Source organism: Panulirus ornatus, chromosome 4, assembly GCF_036320965.1.
Source record: "Panulirus ornatus isolate Po-2019 chromosome 4, ASM3632096v1, whole genome shotgun sequence".
Lineage (NCBI taxonomy): Eukaryota > Metazoa > Arthropoda > Malacostraca > Decapoda > Palinuridae > Panulirus > Panulirus ornatus.
Genome location: NC_092227.1, coordinates 2,506,028 through 2,529,923, shown reverse-complemented (window position 1 = coordinate 2,529,923; position 23,896 = coordinate 2,506,028). Strand labels below are relative to the sequence as shown.

Below are 23,896 nucleotides of genomic sequence, written 5' to 3'. Positions count from 1 at the left end.
TCTGACACATATATCCTCTTGGTCAATCTTTCCTCACTCATTCTCTCCATGTGACCAAACCATTTCAAAACACCCTCTTCTGCTCTCTCAACCACACTCTTTTTATTACAACACATCTCTCTTACCCTATTACTATTTACTCGATCAAACCACCTCACACCACATATTGTCCTCAAACATCTCATTTCCAGCGCATCCACCCTCCTGCGCACAACTCTATCCATAGCTCACGCCTCGCAACCATACAACATTGTTGGAACCACTATTCCTTCAAACATACCCATTTTTGCTTTCCGAGATAATGTATTCGACTTCCACATATTCTTCAAGGCTCCCAGAATTTTCGCCCCCTCTCCCACCCTATGATTCACTTCCACTTCCATGGTTCCATCTGCTACCAAATCCACTCCCAGATATCTAAAACACTTCACATCCTCCAGTTTTTCTCCATTCAAACTTACCTCCCAATTGACTTGACCCTCAACCCTACTGTACCTAATAACCTTGCTCTTATTCACATTCACTCTCAACTTTCTTCTTTCACACACTTTGCCAAACTCAGTCACCAGCTTCTGCAGTTTCTCACATGAATCAGCCACCAGCGCTGTATCATCAGCGAACAACAACTGACTCACTTCCCAAGCTCTCTCATCCACAACAGACTGCATACTTGCCCCTCTTTCCAAAACTCTTGCATTCACCTCCCTAACAACCCCATCCATAAACAAATTAAACAACCATGGAGACATCACACACTCCTGCCGCAAACCTACATTCACTGAGAACCAATCACTTTCCTCTCTTCCTACACATACACATGCCTTACATCCTCGATAAAAACTTTTCACTGCTTTTAACAACTTGCCTCCAACACCGTATATTCTTAATACCTTCCACAGAGCATCTCTATCATCTCTTATCATATGCCTTCTCCAGATCCATAACTGCTACATACAAATCCATTTGCTTTTCTAAGTATTTCTCACATACATTCTTCAAATCAAACACCTGATCCACACATCCTCTACCACTTCTGAAACCACACTGCTCTTCCCCAATCTGATGCTCTGTACATGCATTCACCCTCTCAATCAATACCCTCCCATATAATTTCCCAGGAATACTCAACAAACTTATACCTCTGTAATTTGAGCACTCACATTTGTCCCCTTTACCTTTGTACAATGGCACTATGCAAGCATTCCGCCAATCCTCAGGCACCTCACCATGAATCATACATACATTAAATAACCTTTCCAACCAGTCAACAATACAGTCACCCTCTTTTTTAATAAATTCCACTGCAATACCATCCAAACCCGCTGCCTTGCCGGCTTTCATCTTCCACAAAGCTTTTACTACTTCTTTTCTGTTTACCAAATCATCTCTGTAGATTCCATAACTTTATGATCTAAAATATCACTTAATGTATTAACATTAATGCCTATGAAGACTGTCATACTGTTTGTATAAATAAAGGAAAACCACAGCATTGTTTCTTGTTGGTCTAAGGTTTACATGTTATGCTGCACATAATAATGCACCCCTAGAGGTGGGCAAACAGGGCAGGCTGGTATGCAATGGTTGCCACAGATGTGCCTCAGATGTAGCAAGCCTCAAAAACAGGTATGCCTCTGAACTATTCCAATGACACATCCTTTGCCTGTGTTGCCATGCATGGCTAGCCAACAGATTTTATAATGCATAAACATTTACATTAATAGTATCTAGACTGAGGACTGTGGCACCCTACTATGCTTGCCTCAATTAAGAGTGATTGCACCAGATAGGGTTAACTGTAAAACTACTATTGTGTTTCCAGTTCTTATGAGTTATGTTCTGCCTGTTCACATCACATTTTTCTTTTGTTTTATCTTTTCTAATTTTCTTTTATCAATATGATCACTGTATCTTTTTATTCTTTTATATGGATTTTGGCACTCGAAAGAGAGCAAAACAGAGGAAAGTTCCTGTAGTAATATGACACAACCTTTCAAAAACCCAAGAAACTTGTACCCACCATGTCCAGAATGCAATAATAGCTCAGGAGCCAAATAATCTGGTGTCCCCAAGATTCGGGATTCAGGATGAATAGGACGTGCTCCTCTTCGAACACTTTTGGGAGTTCGTAGTGGTGTCTGACCAAGCTCCTGAAGTGGCGTGCCTGCAACTTTCTGTAAATAAAGACATATACATGGTGAATGCTATCATAAATCATTCTCATGGACAGCTGTACGGTCTGATACCCCGTAGACTGTCCCATGTGCTATATGCAATTATAGAATAGATGTACCAGGTCTGAATCCCTCCTACAGTTCCCCCCAACTTAAAAAAAAAAGTTTCCTGCCCTTAGTCCTCATCTCCAAGGTTCTATCTTCACTGCCATGACCTGGTTATGTTACTGCAGGGTGAGAACCTCCAACAGCAGGTGATGAGGCTATGCACAGATGCTCAGAATACCAAAGGTCTCTAGACCCACATTTGGCAGATGATGACAGAGCAAAACAGGGATGTTCCATTATAACTACCTTTTTTCTATATATAATTAATCCAGTATGAAATCCTCACTCTTGATAGGTAGATGTGTCTAAATACCTCTTACCTTGTAAGTTTAGCCCTCCTTCTATGTCTACGATAGGCATCATGCTTCTAGTTAAAATGAGATGTGGTATCAGAGATAGTTAGAGAAACACTACGGAGTGGTTTGGTCTTGTGAAGAAGATGCATGTTTATAGGGTGATTTAAAAAAATATGTAAAAATGAGCTTGAAAGAAATAGAGAAGGCAAAGACAGCCAGCATCCTGAGAGGAGAAACAGAAGGAAAACATTGGGAAGAAACTTAGGAAGGTTTGAGGGGGAAGGAGCATATAAGGGAGTGTATCCTGCATAACTGGAGTCGGGAGACATTTCTGCTGTAGTGACCTTCCCCTCCGAGTCTCCAGGGGGAAAGAATTAGATACTGATAGACAGAAGGATACAGACTGACAGATATATAAAAAGATACGAACAAACTGAAAGATATATGGATAGATACACAAGAAGATGATAATGACCAGAAGAACTTGTGAACACACATGCACATTTAATTGCATTCAAACTGTAATAAATAGTAAATGATACGTTAAGCCCTTTCAAAAACTCTACAGTATCCTGAAATACCGCTGGTAATTTCTTCTCAAAATTTCCATGAGTTACATCTGTCTTTTTTCTCAATTTACTCATCAGCTGAGGATGAAATTCTCCCCATTCTGAAAATATTTATTATGATGTAAGCAGGTGCTAGCTGTTGGAAAAAAATATGATTTGGAGCAACCATTGATTCATTTAGCTATCATCTTTAACTACATTTCCATTTGCATGGGATGGATAAATTACAATATCTGCAGAAAAGTGAACCTTGGTATTTTTAAAAAAGATGTGCATTGACTTACAAGTAATCTAGATGGGGTGTGATAACTGAAGAATAGCTGTGTCTGGTGACTGTGCGATGACATATCAACAGGAGTAACAGGGGTGTCTGTGTACTTTGTCTCTCTCTCTGGAACATCAGTGATCATGTCACTTTCACTGTACCATCTCACAAGCTGCAACATATAACAGAAGGCTAAATCATCTGTATCTATGTTACCCATAGAAACTGGATAGTTATTATCTTCATAATTACTGAAAAATTTTCAAGCATCATAAAAACAAGTGTGTTAATGTATGTCTGAGATGGGTGTAATTACACTGTCATGTGCTCTGGCTGTAACAACTAAGATTTCGTATGAACTGTCATTCTGTACTGCAGGAGGTAGTATATTTCATAACATGTGGGAAAAGACCTGTCTTACTTTGCTGGCCGGGGTGTTGTCAGCTTGGTTTTCCTTCGCTGTGTGGGAAACATCGCTCTTACATACACTCTCTTTTATCTCTCTTGGAGAAGAATCCTGAATTCTCATTTCCCTTGGAGGATTGAGGGAATAATCAGTGCTAAGAATTTTACATACATCGAAATGTCATTGTCACTTCCTAAAACTAAATACCAGAGTATTCTTTACATAACACTAAAATAAATGCAATACTAAAAACAGCTTCAATATATCCTAAAACCCTTTATGCCCATGATGCAACTACCTTAATGAAGACAGAGCCATATCAAGTAAGTAAATGATGGCTAGATAAGTTTATTCGACATCAGAAGCTAAAAAACGTGAAGGTAATGGGAGAATTCGCCAGTGCTGACTGCAAAGCTGATGCAAACATCACATTTTTCTCTCTATGTTTATTGGTTCATTATATGTAATTTCTCCTTGTGCAAAGTTTTCATACAACATAAACTTAACATAAAGCAAGGGGTGGGTGTATACATATTTCTTCTGTCATACTTTTCTGTCATTTCCGGTGTTAGTGAGGTAACGCTACATTCACTCACTTTTATCTTCTAGCTGTCATGTGCAATGCACCAAAACCACAGCAAGGCCCCATAGACCTTTCCATGGTTCCCCTGTTCCTTCACATGCCCTGGTTCAGTCCAATGACAGAACATTGTCCCCTGTACACCACATAATTCCAGTTCACTCCATCCCATGGACATCTTTTACCCTCCTGCAAGTTCAGGCCTCAAGCACTCAAACTCTTTTCATTCCATCCTTCCATATCCAATTTGGTCTCCCCATTCTCCTTGTCCTTTCCACTTCTGACACATACATCCTTTTTGTTAGCATTCTTTACTCATTCTTTCCACTGTCCAAATCATTTCAGCACATTCCCTTCTGCATTCTTAACCACACTCTTCTCATTACCACACCTCTCTCTTTCCAACCTAACTTCACCAGACCACATATCCTCTTTCACCTCTAAATGTGTTAAGGCAAAATACAAAACTCATTAAAATAAAAAGAGCACACATACCTGCTTTCCTGATCTCCATCAGAACTTCTCTTCTCATTACTATGGTCTAGTACAAATTTCATTCCCATTTTGAAACAAGGACTCTTTTTCATGTTTTGCCTTTTAGGGGTCTGACCAACTACTTGCAAGACTCCAAAGTTCCTTGTGAGTCCTGTGGAAAGGGTAGTTCTTGAAGTATTTGCAGGAGGACTAGCAATGTTTGAACTTAAAGGACGTTTGATACCTCTTGCCTGAGACGGAATCTTGAAGTTTCCTGAGCTCTGACAGGTTGGAGTGCTACAACTATTTCTCTTACAGGGACTTGTATATTCCTCTAACTTTGTGCTTTCCTTTGGTCCAAAAGTACTATTATCTTCTTGCAACAAAGAAGGAAAATCTGATAACTTTGACAGATGATCTGAACTATATGCCTCCTTACTAGATATATCGACACAGTGTGTTGATGACCTCTTGGGTGTAGGTACAGGTAACCTACACTCATGTAATTCCTGGCATGCTGTGAATTTTCTTTGACAGGAATCTATACACCCATCACTTCCTGAATTTGCAGGGATAGGTGAACTTGTTGCAATATCTGCAGAAAATACAGTGTCAGATATGGCAGACAAGCTAGTAGGATTTCCCACAGGTGACATATGATGAGTAAGCTGAGATAAGGCACGTAATCTTGGATGATATTTGGTTGGACCTTTCAGGTTAGGGTCTTCTGGCTCGACTAATGGGGGAGAGTGCTTTGGTGCACAAGTTTTAAAGACGTCTGCACCATCAGTTTCATCAAAAGACATTTCCTCTGGGAAGACATCACTATAATCAGAGGAGATACAAATTCGTTTCCTGATTGTAGGTCCCTGCACATTCTCGCCATCATAACATATAACTCCTGTTTTCACAGTAGTTCCATCCTTAAGTGTTTCTAAACATTTGGAACCTTCCCTCTCAGTTCTGCAGTTCTGCTGATGATTATCATTGCATTCCTGCTTTGTAATATGATCATGCACCATCACATCAAAATTTCTCCTTGCGTTCATTTGTATATCAGCTGAATCTGTTACTGGTGAGTGAGGTCCTGGTATAAAATTTAAGTCACTATTAACAACTGAATTTTTTTTGGGTGAACTAGTGCTAATATTTGAGGTATCTGAAGATTTCAGTTCACTAGAAACTTCTTCCTTGATATCATCAAGACTGCTGTCTCTTGAAGGATACACAGATAGCGGATGAATCCCACTCTCATGTCCTATGTCACTAGACACAGAGACATCAAAATCACTAGAGACATCTCCTTTTGGTGAAGGGTACACTAACTGATCTCCAATTGGAGACTTACTAGGAGATCGAAACTTACGAGAGGTACAGTCAGATGGGCAAGTGTCATTCTTCCCCATTTCATTTTCATCGTGTTTTCTAGGAGTACAATCACTGCTGAAATGGAACTGTTTTCTCAAATCTGCTAAGTCTGTGGGAACATGGGTAGGTGGAGTTCCTGAAATAAAAGATAAAAATATCAATAAGAGCTTTAAATGACATGAGACTTCATTTTCCAATTTTTTTTATATATATTTGCTTGCCTTTCCTGCATCAGTTGGGTATCTTTTGGAACTGAGCTCTCACAGAAATATCCTCACTGTCCTAAAAGTGAAAAATAATGATTTATAACACAAAATCAGTAATCTAACTAGTTTTCAATATCTAATCATTGTACAGTCATTCTCTAATATGGTACTTGATGAAACATTTAAGATACTGCACTTTTCAAGTCCTGTAAAATTCTTAAAGGTAACCAAAGGTAGTCGGTCAACATCATCTGAAACTAACAACTGGTGCAATCAACCTTGTTTAAAAGAGAAAAAAGAAGACAACACTTCAAGAATTCTGGTCTTCAGAAATCTGTTCCAGTATGATTAATAAGGTAAGCAAAGATTTCCTAGATTATCACAGTACTGGTTTAAAAATTCCAAATCACTGAAAACTATCTTGATAACTAACATTATTCCAAATTAATGAAAACTACCTTGATAAGTAACCTTGCAAAAAAGCTAAGGATTTACCGATGATGGGAGTTAGCATAGTAGCAGGGTTAGGTATGCTACTCTTTTTTTCACTAGTGGAAGGGCTGATATATGAACCATCTGTCACATTAACTGGGGTTTGGCATGTACCTCCTGGAGTTCTGAAAAAAGAACGGCTATATAGTATGTGCATCATCATCATCACCATCATAAAAATAACAGCAAAGGTAATAATAAAATAATGATAATTATCATAATAGTAATAATAATGTAGAATGTGTGGAAAGAGAGAATGTTATCTGGGAGGGCAAAAATGGCTATGTTTCAATAATATCACACGGATGTGAGGCATGGGTTATACATAAGGATGTGTGGAGGAAGAAGGATGTGTTGGAAATGAACGTTTGAGGCCAATATGTGGTGTGAGGTGGTTTGATCTGGTAAGTAATGAAAGGGTAACAGAGATGTGTGGTAATAGAAAAGAGTGTAGTCGTGAGAGCTGATGAGGGTGTGCTGAAATGATGTGGACATATGAGAATGAGTGAGGAAAGACTGACAAAGTGGAGGGAAAAAGGAAAACTGGGAGACCAAGGTAGAGACGAAAAGATGGAGTAAAAAAGATTTTGAGTGATTGGGGCCTGAACATGCAGATGGGAGAAAAGCATGAATGGCATGGATTAAATTGGAATGATGTAGTATAATGGGGTCAATGTACTGTCTATGGACTAAGCCAAGGCATGTGAAGTATCTGAGGTAAACCATGGAAAGGCCTGTGGAGCCCTAGGGAGCTGCGATTTTGGTGCATTACACATGAAAGCCAGAGAATGGATGTGAGTAGAGCAGCCTTTCTTTGTCTGTTCCTGGCACTACCTCACTAATGCAGGACATGGTGATTAAGTATGAAAAAAGATAAAAACAATAACATTGTTTGCTGTTTCCTGCAGATAGAGGTAGCATCAAGTAGAGACAGAGAGGATTTGTTTGCTTACATCCACTCTCTGTCATGTATGATGCACCAAAACCAGTCACCCTATCCACAACAAAGCTCAGCATATCTTTCCATGGTTCCCCCTGACTGCTTCATATACCCTTATCGAACCTACTGACAACATATTGCCCTATACCATGCATGTCTCACGCCCTCTTTGCATGTTCAGGCCCGAATCCCTTAACACATATTTTACCCCAATCTTCCAATATCTCCACGATTCCTCCCTTCTTGTTCCTTCCACTCCTGACTGGTAAAGCCTCTTAGATGGCCACTCCTCACTTATCCTTGCTATATGTCCGAGCCATTTCAGCACAACTCCTTTACCTCTCTCATCCATACTCCTTACTAACTCTCTCTTATCCATCTTAGATAACACTGATGGAACTACACAGTACCACAATACATACCCATCTTACCCTTCACAAACAGTGACGTCTCTTTTCATATGCACCATAAATGCATCCCAGATCTTTGCTCCCACCTCTCACACCCTATGATTCACTTCAGCTCTTATGGTTTCACCTGATGTCATGTCCACTCCCATGGGCCACATGCATAGTGAGAATGTATGTGGTCTCTGAATTATCTTTAACATCAAAGGTATTAAAGATTTTTCTGTACATGGATGCAACTTACTTTGACAGCCTTAATGACCCTGGTAGTTGATAGGCCTAAGGCCCAAACAACTAACCAACCATCCATCCTCATTTATCTAAAACATTCTATTTCCTCTAGATTCTCTATATTCAAACATAAACTCAAACCAATCTGTCTCTTCCCCCTACTAAACCTAATAACCCTACTATTATTTACATTAACTCTTAATTTCCCTTTTTCACACACTTTCCCAAAGCCAGGCACCAGCTTCTGCAGTTATTCACTTGAGTTTGCCCCCAAGGCCATCTCATTTGAAAAGTGCAAATGACTCACCTTCCAGACACCCCTTACACCCATATACTGGAGACCTGCCCTCCCTCATTACCCCTTACATAAACAGATGAAACAGCTACTGTGACATTATACATTCTTGACACCTCATCTTTGCCTATTACCACTCATCCTCCTCCCTTCCTACTCATACCCATGCCATGACCTCCAAGTATGAACTCCTCACTACTTTTAGTAGATTTCCTCCCAAACTATATATTCGTATCACATTTAACAAGCCATTTCCATCGGCCCTATCATGTGCTTTTTTGCAGATCTTTGTCATACAAATTCCTCTCTTTCTTTAAATATTTCTCAAACTAAGTCTTGAAAGCAAACACCTGTTCATGCATCCTCTACCACTCCTAAAGCTAAAAATTGCTACTCCCCTGTCTGCTGCTCTGTGCATGCCATCACCCTCTCAGTTACCACTCTCCTATAAAACTAGCTAGATAAACTCTATAGACTTTTGTAATTCGAGCATCATGGTCTATTTTCTTCAATCCTGTTTTATGTGTAATGAAGCAGTGCTAGGAAATGATAAAAAGGGACCCATTCATGCACATCCATTCAACAATTGTCATGTATAATCCACCCAAATCATAGCCCTATCTACAGCTTCATATGCCCAGGGTAATCCTACAGACTGTATTTTGTCCCAGGTATACCATAATACTCTAATTTGCTTTATCCCATGCATGCCCCACATCCTCTTGCATGTTCAAGCCGCAAGCACTCAAAGCATCTTTTGCTCATCCATTCAAATCCTCAATTTCCTCCTCTTTTTTCCCTTTTTCTCCTTGGAGTGATGCAGTTTAAAGTGAGAAAAAACAGCCCATTCATCTGAGAAGCATATCTGGGGTAGACCTAAGACCAAGCTAGAAAAAGAAGTTATCAGGAAGCAGTAAGAAGTGATTCAAGAAGTAACAATTACCAAGTATGACTTTTGAATGAGGTTATGCGATCGTATCTCCCAACCAACAGATAAACTAGGAAGATAAAACACAACTTTGGTTACCTATTCACTAGACGACCAACAGTGCAACCTTTGAATGAAGCTCGTCGTACACTAACCAAACTGGATATGCTCTGATCACTTGCAGCTGGGCTGTCAAGGGTGCTGCTGCTGTCCTCTGACCTCTGGAATGCAATATAAATCAGGGCTTCAACTAGTATCAGAGTGAAAAGGACAACAGTCTATATATTCTAAAAGCAATCTAACTATATGTAATTCTGATGCCTGTTCCCTTTGAGAACTCCTTCAAGGGGGTGGCCTCGGCAAAAGAATCTCCATAACTGGCCAACTCAAGCGGCGCTTCTTCGCCTTTAATGCCACACCCTTAACAGGATATGAGCAGAGGGCAACTCTAAGGAAGCGTTTTCTGAGGTTCCAACATAATATTCCTACAAATTACTTCTCTCTGTGTCTTTCTAATGTTCCAAGCACCCACCTACTGTTCCTAGCTTCTACTTGCACCTGATCTTCTAACTAATGCTCCTGTCGAATGTTCCTTCTTACTACTTCTGTCTAATGCTCCTACCATTTTGCCAAATCTGGTATATTCTCAGATATTTCTGCACACTTTATAAGGTCTGAATCTTCATTGCTGAGATGCTTTCAAATCAGGTATAACATCTTTATTGCCCTTTATTTGCTACCATGCACAGATTATCATGAATCTTTCCTTTCTACACTGCAGTGTTTGAGTTCTTGCAACCTTTCATAATAGTTCACATGTTCCAGTCCCTCAATCTTGCATGTGAAGTATGTCAATTCTGCTTCTTATGTATAAGTCAAGAGTTTCATCATTAGCATCTTGTCGCTTTCTGTGAAAATTCTCAAGAACATGTCACTCACTACTAGACTTGGCTTGATAGTACTTACTATTGTGTTCCTTAAATCAAAGTTTCTCATCTATGATAAATCCTAGATTCTAAATGTATTTTTCAACTTTCCATGTATTTCTTAATTCAAAAGTTCACATTTATGATAAATCCTCCTTTGAAGGCTGCTGTTCTAATGTTCACCATACCTTTAGCTCAAAATTCTTTCCCTTAAATTTCATCAAAGACTCTTCTGCCTATTTGTACATTATATTCAGGTCAGGTGAGAAAGGACTTTTCACACCTCAAAACCTGCATATTTTCTCAGGTAGGAATTAAATCTTATGCTAATATATCCAGGAGCCATCCTACTGTCTATCATTATTGCTAATAGTCTCAAGCATAGTATACTTACATAACTACATATCTTTTGGTAAAACTTACTTTAAACATATATTCGAATACCCTAATTGATACTTTACGAAAATCTTCTGTTAGTATTTCTAATAAAGTTTTTCACTTTACAAGGAAGAGTTAAGCAATGTAATCTCTTGCATCAAATAATTTTTCTGTCCTCTTGCTTCCTGAATGAATAGCTTGAACAAGCTTATGAAACTGTGCAAAGGAAAAGCAGTATGCAGTGTTTGCAAGAGCCACCCTGTTATACAGTAAACTAGGATACATCTAACACAAAAAGATAAATATTCACATCAATAGTAATATGCTTGCATACTGAAATGTATTCCTTTCTTAAGACAGATTACTGATTACAACTTACAAATGAAAGGTGCGAAGTGAGAGACAGAATTTGGCCAGGAGTTCTCATATAACGCATCCCTGATCGAGTGGCAGTTGGTGTCACAGATGAAATATCTGAAAATTGCATGTTCAATAATAAGTGGATTGTGAATCATTAAACAATGAAACTGTATAAGTAAAGCAGGGTCACACATTCACATGGCAAAGGGACCATCAATCTATCTATATATCTATATCTCTGATGCCCATTCTCTTTGGGAACTCCCTCAAGGGAGTGGCCATGAATAAAGTCTCCGTAATTGTTGAACTCCAATGTCACTTCTTAGCCTTTAGTGCCTCATCCTTAATGGGCCATTGGCAAAGGGCAACTCTAGCACAGAGACTCCTACTTAATTTCCTACCAACTATTTCTACCTTATGTTCCTGCCAAATGAAAGACCAGTAAGGGGTGTGTTAATGTAATCCACAATAATTTGTGACATATGTTTATATGTTAAACAGGGGAGAACAGAAGCCAAAAGGTACCAATTAAAATGTTCAATATCTGTACTGGACTGTAAAATAATTCAGTAAAATACTTTACTGGATCTTGGCCATGTCAGTTTTGGTGAGGGTGGTGCCTTAATACCAATCAAGGGTTGCAGAACAAGAGCCAAGGTCCAGCCTGTCCAGGATCATGACCCTTGCCTAAACAGTAAAGTTCTTTCTTGTTTTCTTGGAAGACTAGGAGACAGATGCAGGTTGACAAGACACGTTGGAAATGTGATCAGACCTGATCTTTTGAACTGGGATCAGTTTAAAGGTTATGGCCTGTGTAACACAAAATTTTGGAGTAATCTAGTTACCTCATTGAAAAAACTTTGTAAGATAAAGTGTGGTGATGCATGACCCTGCTGTACTGTCCTAGTTGAAAAAAATATAAGTATAATTTTCTTTATGACAGTATTAAATAAAATATTGGTTCACTTACCTTGGTGGAGAGTGATTTTGCTCAACCCAAAGTCAGTAAGTTTGAGGTGGCCCATGTTGTCCAGTAGAAGATTGTCAGGTTTCACATCTCTATGAACTATACCATGACTGAAAAAGTTGTAAGACTATAAGCACTACTCAAAAATGTTAACTTACTCTTTACTGCAAACAGCTTCACTGATTTCATTCATCAATAGCAGCAATAATGTGGGATAAACATAAAAAAACAGTCGTGCTCCCACTGATGTAACTCTCATCTGGTCAAATTCATGGTGAAGTTTATTTGATGACCTGTTACATAATCTTAAACACAACACAAATGGTTTACAGATGGCTACTTTTGCTTTCATTATTTGCCTGTATTTATATTTTTCAGTTTCTATTCCCTTATGCTTTTCTACTTATGCAAGTACCTTTTTGTACAGTTTGGGGAGGGAGTTCTACACCTGAGGGGCTGCATCTCTTGAACTTTCCCTATATTTACAAAACTTTTTACACATTTACAGTCAATATTCACAATTTAATCACTATATTTCTTTCATTCACAACTCTGATACAGAAAATAACTCTTTACTGATGAGCTAATATTTTCACTTCTTCCTATGACTCCATTAGATGCTCTTTCTTTGCATCTTTCACAGAAGTGATTGATATCCAAAAAGTCAAAATTGTTTGGAAATGTGAAAGTTGAGATCAAGTGGGTACAGAAGTGGTAACAGCCAAAGAAGAGGTGAAATAATAAAGTGAGTATTTTGAAGGGCTGTTGAATGCATTAGATGAAAAGGTGGCATGCTGAGTGAAAAAGTCCAAGTGAAAGGTATGGAGAAAGGAGAGAAGGTAATGAAATCTATGTGTATGATGGAGTGTGGCAAGGTGACAGGGAAAGATAAGACTGAAGCTGAGATTCACAAGAATGGGGGTTACTGTGTTGTTGATAGATTAATTAGCCTATACAACATTTGCATGGTCCTAAGTGAGGTGTCTGAGAATGGGCAATATGCATGGATTATGCCTAAATATAAAAGCAAGGTAGACAAAAGTGAATACTCAAATTACAGAGATAAAATGTGTTTTCATGCTGGCTTCTCATAAAGAAAAATATTAAACAATTATCTCTATTCCTGGGGTATGTACTGTCAAACAGTATAGCATTACCTGTGCAAATAGTCAAGGGCCAGAGCTAACTCTGCTGCATAAAATGTAGCCATCAGCTCGTCAAAGTAGCCATATATGGTTAAGAGAGATTTCAAGTCACCACCAATAAGGTATTCCATTACCTGGAAACAAAATAAGGACTGTAAAACATAACACATATCAGATAATACAGTGTTATTGGAGATCCTTTGGGTAAACAAAGAAAATTTGGAGTATACAGCAACAAGATAATTCATGAAGATATGTCCTCAACCAATCAAATAACGAGTGCGGGTGTTCCATTTTAATAACAAATGGAATTTGATCCTTATTCATTCTCTATATCATATCCAAGTTTAATCAGACTTTACTATATTCAGTCAGAAATGTGGATAAATAGATTTTCAGTGATCCTTATCTTCTGCAATTACATGTTTCCTGTTATTCTAGGAACAGGGAACATGGTGAGTGCACCTGCACAAAACATGCAGCAATTACAATGAGTGCAGCCAAATTAAACTTGGAACTTAAATATCAAGTTATATAAGTAAGTTCAACATGCCAAGTACTTCTGTTCCATGTTCTCTTGCATGCTCCAGGTTTCCAAAAGGCATTCCATGTTCACTGGGAGGTAGAAGAGGAGGAGAAGGAAGTGAAAAGAAGAATGAAAAATATAAGCAAGGTTAGCAATGAAAGAGCCCCTAATTCCTTAAGGAAGAAAAATACTAATTAAACAGTATCTTCTATGGGATTTTGTAATGAGGCAGGCTACCATATGTTACTCTAAATATATGTTGCTTGTTTAACATCACTGTTATTCTCTAATGCCACAAACAATGCATATATGCCACCCAGGGATTCACCTTGCATGGTTCTCAGCCACTTGTGTACTTTTCCTTTAAAGGTTTCTGTACCCACTAATTGTATTTTCTTTTTATTCTGCACAGCAAAACAAGGAAGTCTCTCAATCATTCTTTCTCGGCCCTAGTGCACTTTTGTTTGGTGACTGTCTAATGTATTCCAAAGCACTGACCCCTTATGCCCAAGGTGCAAACTCCACAATGAACATCTACTCTTTAACCTTCCTGTGTTTAATCTACCTGGACAAAATTTCAACATCACCGCACTTCATTACATGTGGTCTTGGCCACTGAAAATTACTGACTTTCTGTCATACTTAACAGACTTATTCCCCTGTAATTGCTACATACATTCGTAGCACCTTTTTCTTTGAATAAAGGAACAATAATTGTTTTCATACAATGTCTAGGATCAACATTGTTTCCATGCTAAATTACATATCAAATGCATTCACTCTTACACACTTTCTCCTCTATACTTCAACATTTCAGCCATAATCCCATCCACTCGAGGTGCCTTTCCTGCCTTCAACCTCATTACTGCCCATTTCACCTTCCTTCTTGCTACAAGTCCCTGCACTTGTATCCTTTTTCAGTCCGTCCTCCATACCACTGCCTGTAACAAAAGTTGCCCCTTTCTTGAAAAATCCAACTACAATCCAATCCACTCCTGAAGCTTTATCACATTTCATCTTCCTCAAGGCTTCCACTATCTCTTCTCATTTTTATCATCTTTCACTATCACTCAGTCTCACTCTGCATTTTGCCCTGTCCCAAACACACCACATCTGAAACCTACTTATCTAACACATTCTGTGGTCCTTCAAAATACTTACTTCATCTCTTCAAAATATCTTTAACATTTTCTTGTTTCTTCTCGCAGAAGTTTATCAGTGTTTTCTATTCCCATTTCTCATTTGCCTTTCTTTCAGCTTGTAGTTTCTCTTGATCTCCTATCATTCTTTTCTGGTACACCAGCTTACCAAATACAAACAGGTATAGGGAGACTGTCACATATGGGTAAAATCTATGTTCTTTCTTCTTTCATACTTGTCTGCAATTTCCCTTGTTAGCAAGGTAGCACCAAGAACAGATGAAAAAAGGTCTTATTCACTCACATCTATTTCTGTGGTTTCCCCTAACTGTTTCAAATGCCCTTGCTCAGTCTACTGAAAGCACATCACCCCCTGTACACCACATCACTCCAGTTCGCTCTGTCCTGGGCTCGTCTTCAAAACTAATGTGCTCACAATAATCTTTTATATACCTACATCAGAAAGCACTAAATAATGCACTTTACCTACCCAGATATACCACATGCTTATGTGAGAATATCAAAGCAGCTTTACCACTGACCAGGAAAACATTGGACATCGTCTGAAGAGAATAATACAGCTGCACACAGAAGGGGCTCTTGGTTCTAGCCAGTGCATCCCTCTCAGTAATCACTGCAGAAGAAAAGCAATAATTTGAGCAAAAACTTTAAAAAAACCTTAAAATAAGGAAATCAGTAAAAATTCTCAATTCAGTTTTATCAAAAATGCAAAACACAGCATTTAAAGAAGAAAAACAGGAATAAGATGAAATGAAAGTATAGTGGCCATGTTCAAGGAAGGAAAGCTGGAATGTGAAATATAGCTCAACAAACAGCTTGGAACAGCCCTCATACAATTCACAGAGTTACAGCTTAGAAAGGCAGTGTTTCACTTAATGACAAAAACAATATGCATAAACTCTTCAGTAAATGTTTTAAACATTGTCAGTTTTAAATATCACTGCATAAACTAAGGTGCCCTCATGCTTTTCACTTAATTCTTTTGTGGTAATCAGCTATTTGACAGATCAAATGAGAGCACCAGTATGAGCGATTCATCAGCCGATGTTTGAAATGATACAGTTCAGTTTTCACCATCTAAGACTTTTTTTAACAGTGACCTGGTGAAAAGCTTGGAGGACATTACACATACATCATACTGCTCCAAATGCAGAAAAAGAGAGTCAAGGTTAAGTTATCTGTTAGAATTCTGAGGGGTGGAAAAACTGCTAGAACTCTCATGAAAATTCTGAGAGTAAGAAGCAGCTTGTATGCTCAGTTAGAAATCTGAAAAAAACATCAAAAGGGACTTACTTGATAAATTGACTAACAGCATAAAGTAGAAAGGAAAGAAGCACTTAAATAATTGTGAAAGTTAATGATCTCTTTTCAACATTCCTTAGCATTCTACAAACATAGTAAGCTGCTGCCTTCTCCCTGCTTGTGGGCTATAAAGTCATAGAATGACACAGCAAATATCCATAATAATGGCAGAGATATGCATAATTCAGTGAATGAGCTCTGGTCTGTAAATAAATTAGTATGGCAAGTGCCAGTGTCTTATATAAGGCCAGTGTTCTATTCAAATGTTTTCACATTCAACAAAGTGATACTCTGACCTGTTTGCTCTAAATCTTTACAGAAAAGGAACACATCCTTTAATGCACCTCCATAGGACAAAAGCAATAAATAAAATGATTTTGTTCTAGCAACTTTGAGGTTCAAGTTAGCAGTTTAATCAATACTCTTATTCATTCCAAACTAATTCATAACACACTATCAAGATATATTCAACAGACAATAGTCATGTACTCTCCAATTAACTCATCCATGAAACAGACTGAAACTTTGGCATGCAGTAAAACCCTGGCTTTAGTGACATCAATCATTTACTTTGAGAGTTCCCTGTACTGCTATAATGCGAGTATAAATTTTGTCCAGTGACTCAGTTGCAGATAACCTGGCATATAAGGTGGGTCCCTGTAACTCACAGATACACTTCCAACATTTCATCTGTACTTACAGTGACTTGAGCATTATTCTACTGGGTTTATAAAACATTAATACCCATTACTTATCAGTCAAAGAAAAGCAAATGCAACATTTGCAATACAAACCAACTCGTAAACATGATAAAAACAAACAGCAAATGTGCATTGCTGAGCAAGCATTGCAACACTAATGGCCTCTGAGGTGCATTAAATATCACAAATTCATTCAAACTCATCTTTTATGAATGGTTTAGTGTAATTCATGCTTCTGTGTACAAAAAATTCTAACTCATAATAAGGCCCCAGAGAGGATGGCAACCACAGAAAAACAGTACTAAAAAGCTACAGGCTGGAAGGGACATGACCTAATTCACTGCTTGCATGAATACACTCACCAAAGACCTTACTGTGAGTCTGCATAAAAGCAGACACAGAGGGCGCAAAGTGGTATAATGTTATTTACTGTCAATTATAGGTAATGAGGCGGAATCTTTTTAATAATGTACTTCAAATGATGCCTACTTATATTTGGTCATCCATGGCAATGGTGAAATCAATTAATCTGATGTCTAAAATTAAACTTTAACAAGGAATTAAACATATGTTGAAGTTTGGCACCAGGTTAAAAAATAATGATTCAGATTCTTCATCCATTGTGCTTCATGTGGATTTAACTGGTATTCGCTGACAAGTTAACAGGAATGAAGATTCCTGTTGTTAGGTATGGATAATTTTGGAAAATTTAAATATCACAAGAACAACTGAGTAATGCTTCTCCACAGTACTCCTTAAGCAGTCTTAACTTTCTCTTCAAAAATTTTCTGTAAGTAATTTGGTGACAGACCACTGACAACAAGTGAAAAAAACAGAGAAGCAATAACAAATCCAACAGAACTAACGAAAGAAAAAAAAAAAGAACCATCAGGTATGGCAAAGTTGATGGGAGGAGAATGAAACTACCTCAAATGCACACCAGCTGCAGCCAAACATTTGGCTTGTAAAAAAGTACATAGCTAACAGGGAATCTAGAAACAGGCTAATGCATAGAATGAAAAGAATTATATTAAAGTATACTGTGTGAAGGGCTTTTATGGTAAATATAAGTGAAAAAGTGCAAAACTGTATGGCAAAGGAGCGTGAAGAGATTGTATATATAGAATGATATAATATGATCAATATAAATGGTAGCCAGGGAACAGTTAAATGTAAGGTGGAAGGATACAAGGGGCATTACTGAGAGCAATTTGGATCGTGAAGTGATCAAAATGTATGGACAGAATTGGGCAGAGGCCACCATATGATGTGGTATAATCATTCTATAAGGGTATCCAAGATACAACAAATACTGATGAAGATTATCATTCAAAGTATGAATATGCTAGATTCTACTTTACTTGAATCCTAATGACTGCTAATAATCATATACTTACCCTGTTCAACCATGTTCTTATTTATAATGTCAGATTTTTTAACTACTTTGATGGCATACAGCTGATTTCGATTATCCTTCTTGCATCCCAAAAATACTTTTCTGTAAGAGGGAGAGAGGATTAACAATAATGATAGTTACAATAACAACAGCAATAATAAAAATAATAATATTAATAATGATAATGATAATGATAATAATAATTTTTTTTTTTTTTTTTTTCAAACTATTCGCCATTTCCCGCATTAGCGAGGTAGCGTTAAGAACAGAGGACTGGGCCTTGAGGGAATACCCTCACCTGGCCCAATTCTCTGTTCCTTCTTTTGGAAAAAAAAAAAAAAAAAAAAAAAAAAAAAAATAATAATAATAATAATAATAATAATAATAATCACACTTTAGAAAACAAGTTTTGATAAAATCTGTCTACATTAATCTATTCATCATTCACTGTTCCTAATTCTATATGGTGAATTGGGGATACGCAGTCTCTGAGTTCAATGATACTTTACACATGATCAACCCATGTCCCATGTGTGACAGTGAAACAGGACCATCAGCACTAATTAATAAGAGTTCCTGTCACTTTTCCACTTTGCATACTAAGCTGACTTGTCAACTGTGACAAATTTCCATTTTAAACACAAAATGCTTTTACTCAACTTGATTCCAACTTATTTCTTCAGTATTATGACCTTAAATATCTGTATCTTTAGTCAACTTCCTCAACGCATCTATCTACCTCTTCTGTTGTCTATTGCTTCCTTATAATTTCAGTTGCAATACTATATGTCTTCTTGACCAACCTAATCTTAAATGCATTTTACATGACCACACATTCCTCAAAGAAGAAAGTCTTATTCATATTCCTCTAATAATTTCCTCACATGAAGCACCCTTTTTGTATCTTCATTTTCTACTCTATCTATTCCCCTAGTTACTATACTAAGTCATCCTTCATGTAAAATTCTGCAGACTGCACACTTAAATTCATGCTGTTCATATGAGCTTACAGTACACCTTCAACTTTCCTTCCTTGCAGCATTTATGACCAACTACAAGCACATACCTAATATGATCAAAACCAATGAATGAGGCTTCATTGGAGGACAGTCACCTCTGGTGATTCCGGTCCAAACTGAGAATGTTTATTGGACTTGCAACTGGATCTGGTGAGTGAATACAAAGTAGCAAATTGTAACAGCTCCTGTTGCAAACAGGCTTATTTCCAGACTGAATGCTCATGACCAGATTCACTAAAGGGACCCAATCCAGGCCCACTCTGTAAAGTAGAAATAAAGTACCAACTCTTGGAAGTCGCTTCCACCTGTCAGTGAGGGCCATGTCCCCAAACATGGACACCCTTTGGTTAATCTGAGCAAAGTAACAAGCTGTCAGCTGGCTAGGCCAGTCACAGCTGTTGTTCTTTACCATAATCAAATTCTGTACCCATTTACATAACAGTTGGAGAAAGAATGAACAGCTGAGTAAGCTTCACACTGTCTGTCCATACCAATGGATAAGCAGGCAGCAGTGCCAACTGCATATACTCATGACAGAGCCTCTGCTGTGAAAATTCAACTCCCTTCACTTGAAGTGACATCTTGTCATTGACATGGGCTATGTTCAGAGGATGGGTCTATTCTTTTCGCTGCTTTATTTCCACATATGTATGGAAGTCTTATCTTTCTTGGGAATCAAATTCAAGTCATCAGTGATGGCAAAGGAGCCAACCTTTTGGCTGAGCCACCTTTTTCATGTTGTATCTTAGCTTACTTCTTACTCATTTCTTGAGCAATTCATGAACCTCTCTGCTGAGCACTCTCTTTTTACATATTTCTTGAAGAGCAAGCTTGGTTTCTGATCCCTCTGAATACTTTTCTTACTATATCATCATCCTCCAGCAACATCTGACACCTGGACCAAACACACAACAGAAGGGACTCAGTAGTGTGGTTGCAGTCTCTCTCCTACTGCCTACCCTACTGGCAGGGGCAAGTCTTTTTGCAATTGTCTTCTTTTCAACGCAAAGGAGTTTCCTTTGCCTTTTCTCTTAAAGCTATGACGATGTCTCAGGCTATAAAGCCTCTCCCTTTGTCCCAAACCCAAGGTGACTAATGCGATATTGGAGTGACGAATCTTGCATGAAGGGAGGTTCTGACCTTGTTTGCATTAGCCCAAGGATGAAAGCATTTTAAAAGGAATATTTCTAGAGAGGTTCTTTAGAGACTGTACTCTTAATAATGCTACCTTGCTAAGGGCAACTTTTCACTTGTGGTGTAACCTTGAGCATGTAGTCTATTAACATATCTATGTACTTACAGGTATACCTATAATCCACACATATATACACATAAAATTGCAACCATCTCTTTTTTAAGTACTTTTATAATAATCAAACTGTCAAAAATAGCCCCTTAATTCAAATGTACTATAAATACAAAAGAGCAAAAAAGAAGCTAGCATTTACAAACATGTTGGCCTACTGACATCAAAACGTAAAAGTAGCATTAGCATTTACCCAAATGCTCCACGGCTAATTGGTTTCAAGAACTGAAAGTCCTCAATATCAGGCATCTGGAAAATACAAAATACATTAGACAAGCACCTAAAACATTTAGTATAAACATACATCTATCATAATAAATAACACTTAAGTATGGTAAGTGTAATATAGATCTGAAAAATGCTATACCTCCTTCAATACAGTATTATCCCTGTCATAATGAATGTCAAAAACTCTATATATTATTTGGGCATAAATGCAAAAGTAGATAATCAAAAGATCAGTGGATGATAAAGAAATCTAATTTGGTCAAAATCTTAAGAGTACTGAACCGGAAGAAGAAAGATTAAGGTTTAAATTACATAAAGAAGAGCTGAAACAATTATTCCTTGATGCAGTCTTCTTGCACTCTCTATATTTACATATTCATCAAGACTTTAAGGAACAGCTCCTTAAAAAGTTGGTATCATCTCCATTTCTAACCTAACAAAGCATCACTTTTAAACAACTAAATTCATTTAGAGCCTCCACTTTTTTTGCAATTCACAATGACCTGCTAATACTTTTAAAAACAAGACCTTTCTTCTCATAAGCATTTATCCTCATACTCCGGATGGAACACAATATAAACAGGACTTACCATTTTGCCCACTTCTCTAACTTATTTGTGAATATAGCAATACCAGCATACAGCATCTATGACAGCTTCTATCCTGTTCCATCACTGCTTTACAATATTCTGCAAAAAATGCAACTGAGGCATTTCAAGTAATGCTTCAGACATAGAGACAATCCCCATAGTCATATTCTCCAGGATTTTCAGTAGTACTCTATCACAATTTTTCAAATTGTTTAAATGACAATTCCTTGTGCAGTATTTAGAAAATCAGACACTTACCATGAAGGTGGTGTTTGGAACTGTCTTAGCATTTTCATTACATACAGAGCTCCAAGTCATATGTTCTAAATGATACATTTAAGAAACTAGGAGCTTTGGGAGAAATAACTGTAGATACGATATTAATTCTTTATCATTCTAAGTGACGGTGCATGTATTATTGTGACATGAGTAGAGGACAAATACATTAAAATATGAAGCGCCAAATCATGATTTGGTGCCTGGATTGGCTCAGCATTGCTATTAGTGTAGAATACTGGGTTAGCTTGCTCTGCAAAGCTAATGTAAAGTGTAAATAATACAATAACACTTTTGGAGCATTATTCCTATTCAAACATTGTAAGGCAATACATAGGTTGTGTATATCTGGGCATATGTGGGATCAATCAATGTAAAAGTAGATAATCCACTTGTGAATTATCAACAGGATATATACAGGCTACACCTAACCTCACTTAGTTGCTGAAATGATGGTAGAAATATACTAATATAAAATTCGTCTGCTACAGGGCATTGCAAGGTCACTTGCTGTCATTTGTATGGTCACATCCAGCCTCATGTTGGCAGTGCATATTTTGACTAGAACACTGATATAAAAGATTTTGCTGGGAGATTACGTGATATCTGTTCAATTTCTACAAGTATTTTCCCTACTTTAACATAAAAATTTCCGATATTGTACCAATGCATTGCCTTACTCAAATTAGTTTTTCATACATTAAATATACATGTACAACCAACCTCCAAAGTATTAGACTCCAACCCTCCAAACAATCACCCATTAGAAACCACACTTCCCAGACAAATATGAGTCGCAACTTCCTGCTTATGCTCTGAACATCATCCATTACTGCCACACCACAAACATCATTTGAAAGTATCCCAAGACCCTTCATGCCCATGATGCAACTACCATAAAGAAGACACTGAGCACTTATTACTCGTGCCCCAAACTTTCTGCATATGGACGCATGGCTAAACTGATTATGAGAGATAAATCTCAAGAGATAGAGGAAGTTCACAGGGATTTCATTGGTTCTTTTGATTTCTGCAAGTCTTTAACTTTTACGTTCAGTAATCCCATATCTTTTTTTTTTATCTTCACAACCCTCACCCCATCCCGTATCAAATGCCGTTCGATGAAAAAAAGAATGCTCCATCTCATATACCACATATCTAAACTTCTGTAAAGTATCAAGAGTCCATTGATATGTGTTTCATGTTATTCTTGTCCTTAGATTAGAACGTTACACTATTTTCTTATCACAATACCAATATGTTTTTAGTCTGAGATGCAGAGAGACACGTAAAACATTAACAGCTTTACGTAGGGATGACATCATGTGCACCGCTATAGCTTACCTTCTTGCTTGCTTTCACTGTCATGTCGACACTCTTTCTATTCTTCCGTCCTAAGATATTCTCCTTATTTTCGCTCTCATCCATTTTCATTGCATTATGAGGCGGGTTACGGTAAAAATGCCAGGACTTCCTCTCCGTTGAGCCACACGCTGGTTTTAAATCTTATGTTCTGTTTGTTTACATCCTGGACGGGTATACATCTTACAATAAAGAATAAATTTTTGATAACTTCTTCAGGAAATAACCTATTAGAATTTTGATTGTCATCATCTTTGCAATTAAATTGGTATATGATATATAGGAGAGCCATAAATTGATTTCACTTGTATGTTGATATTGTTGACAGCAGAACTCTCTCAAGTATGGATATATACATGTGTATTTATGCATATGTCTGTGTATGTATATGCATGTATACGTTGAAATGTATAGGTATGTATATGTGCGTGTGCAGGCGTGCATGTACATACATGTGCATGTGGGTGGGTTGGGCCATTCTTTCATATGTTTCTTTGCGCTGCCTCGCTAACGCG

The 23,896-nt window shown here is 37.7% G+C and overlaps 1 protein-coding gene across 1 annotated transcript in view; it reads right to left on the bottom strand.

The window, feature by feature from the left end:
- gwl (serine/threonine-protein kinase greatwall) overlaps positions 1–23,528 on the bottom strand; it is a 36,053-nt gene extending 12,525 nt beyond the window's left edge. Inside the window, exons 1-13 of the mRNA XM_071690952.1 lie at positions 23,364–23,528; positions 21,119–21,174; positions 18,602–18,702; positions 15,723–15,814; positions 13,528–13,649; positions 12,374–12,480; positions 11,423–11,517; positions 9,839–9,960; positions 6,942–7,063; positions 4,894–6,376; positions 3,834–3,972; positions 3,432–3,584; positions 2,021–2,174 (exon numbers count right to left, since the gene is read on the bottom strand). Coding sequence (XP_071547053.1) covers positions 2,021–2,174; positions 3,432–3,584; positions 3,834–3,972; positions 4,894–6,376; positions 6,942–7,063; positions 9,839–9,960; positions 11,423–11,517; positions 12,374–12,480; positions 13,528–13,649; positions 15,723–15,814; positions 18,602–18,702; positions 21,119–21,174; positions 23,364–23,453 — 2,836 coding nt within the window. The 5' untranslated portion in view covers positions 23,454–23,528. The remainder of the gene's footprint in view (positions 1–2,020; positions 2,175–3,431; positions 3,585–3,833; positions 3,973–4,893; positions 6,377–6,941; positions 7,064–9,838; positions 9,961–11,422; positions 11,518–12,373; positions 12,481–13,527; positions 13,650–15,722; positions 15,815–18,601; positions 18,703–21,118; positions 21,175–23,363) is intronic.
- Between the last annotated feature and the right edge of the window lie 368 nt (positions 23,529–23,896).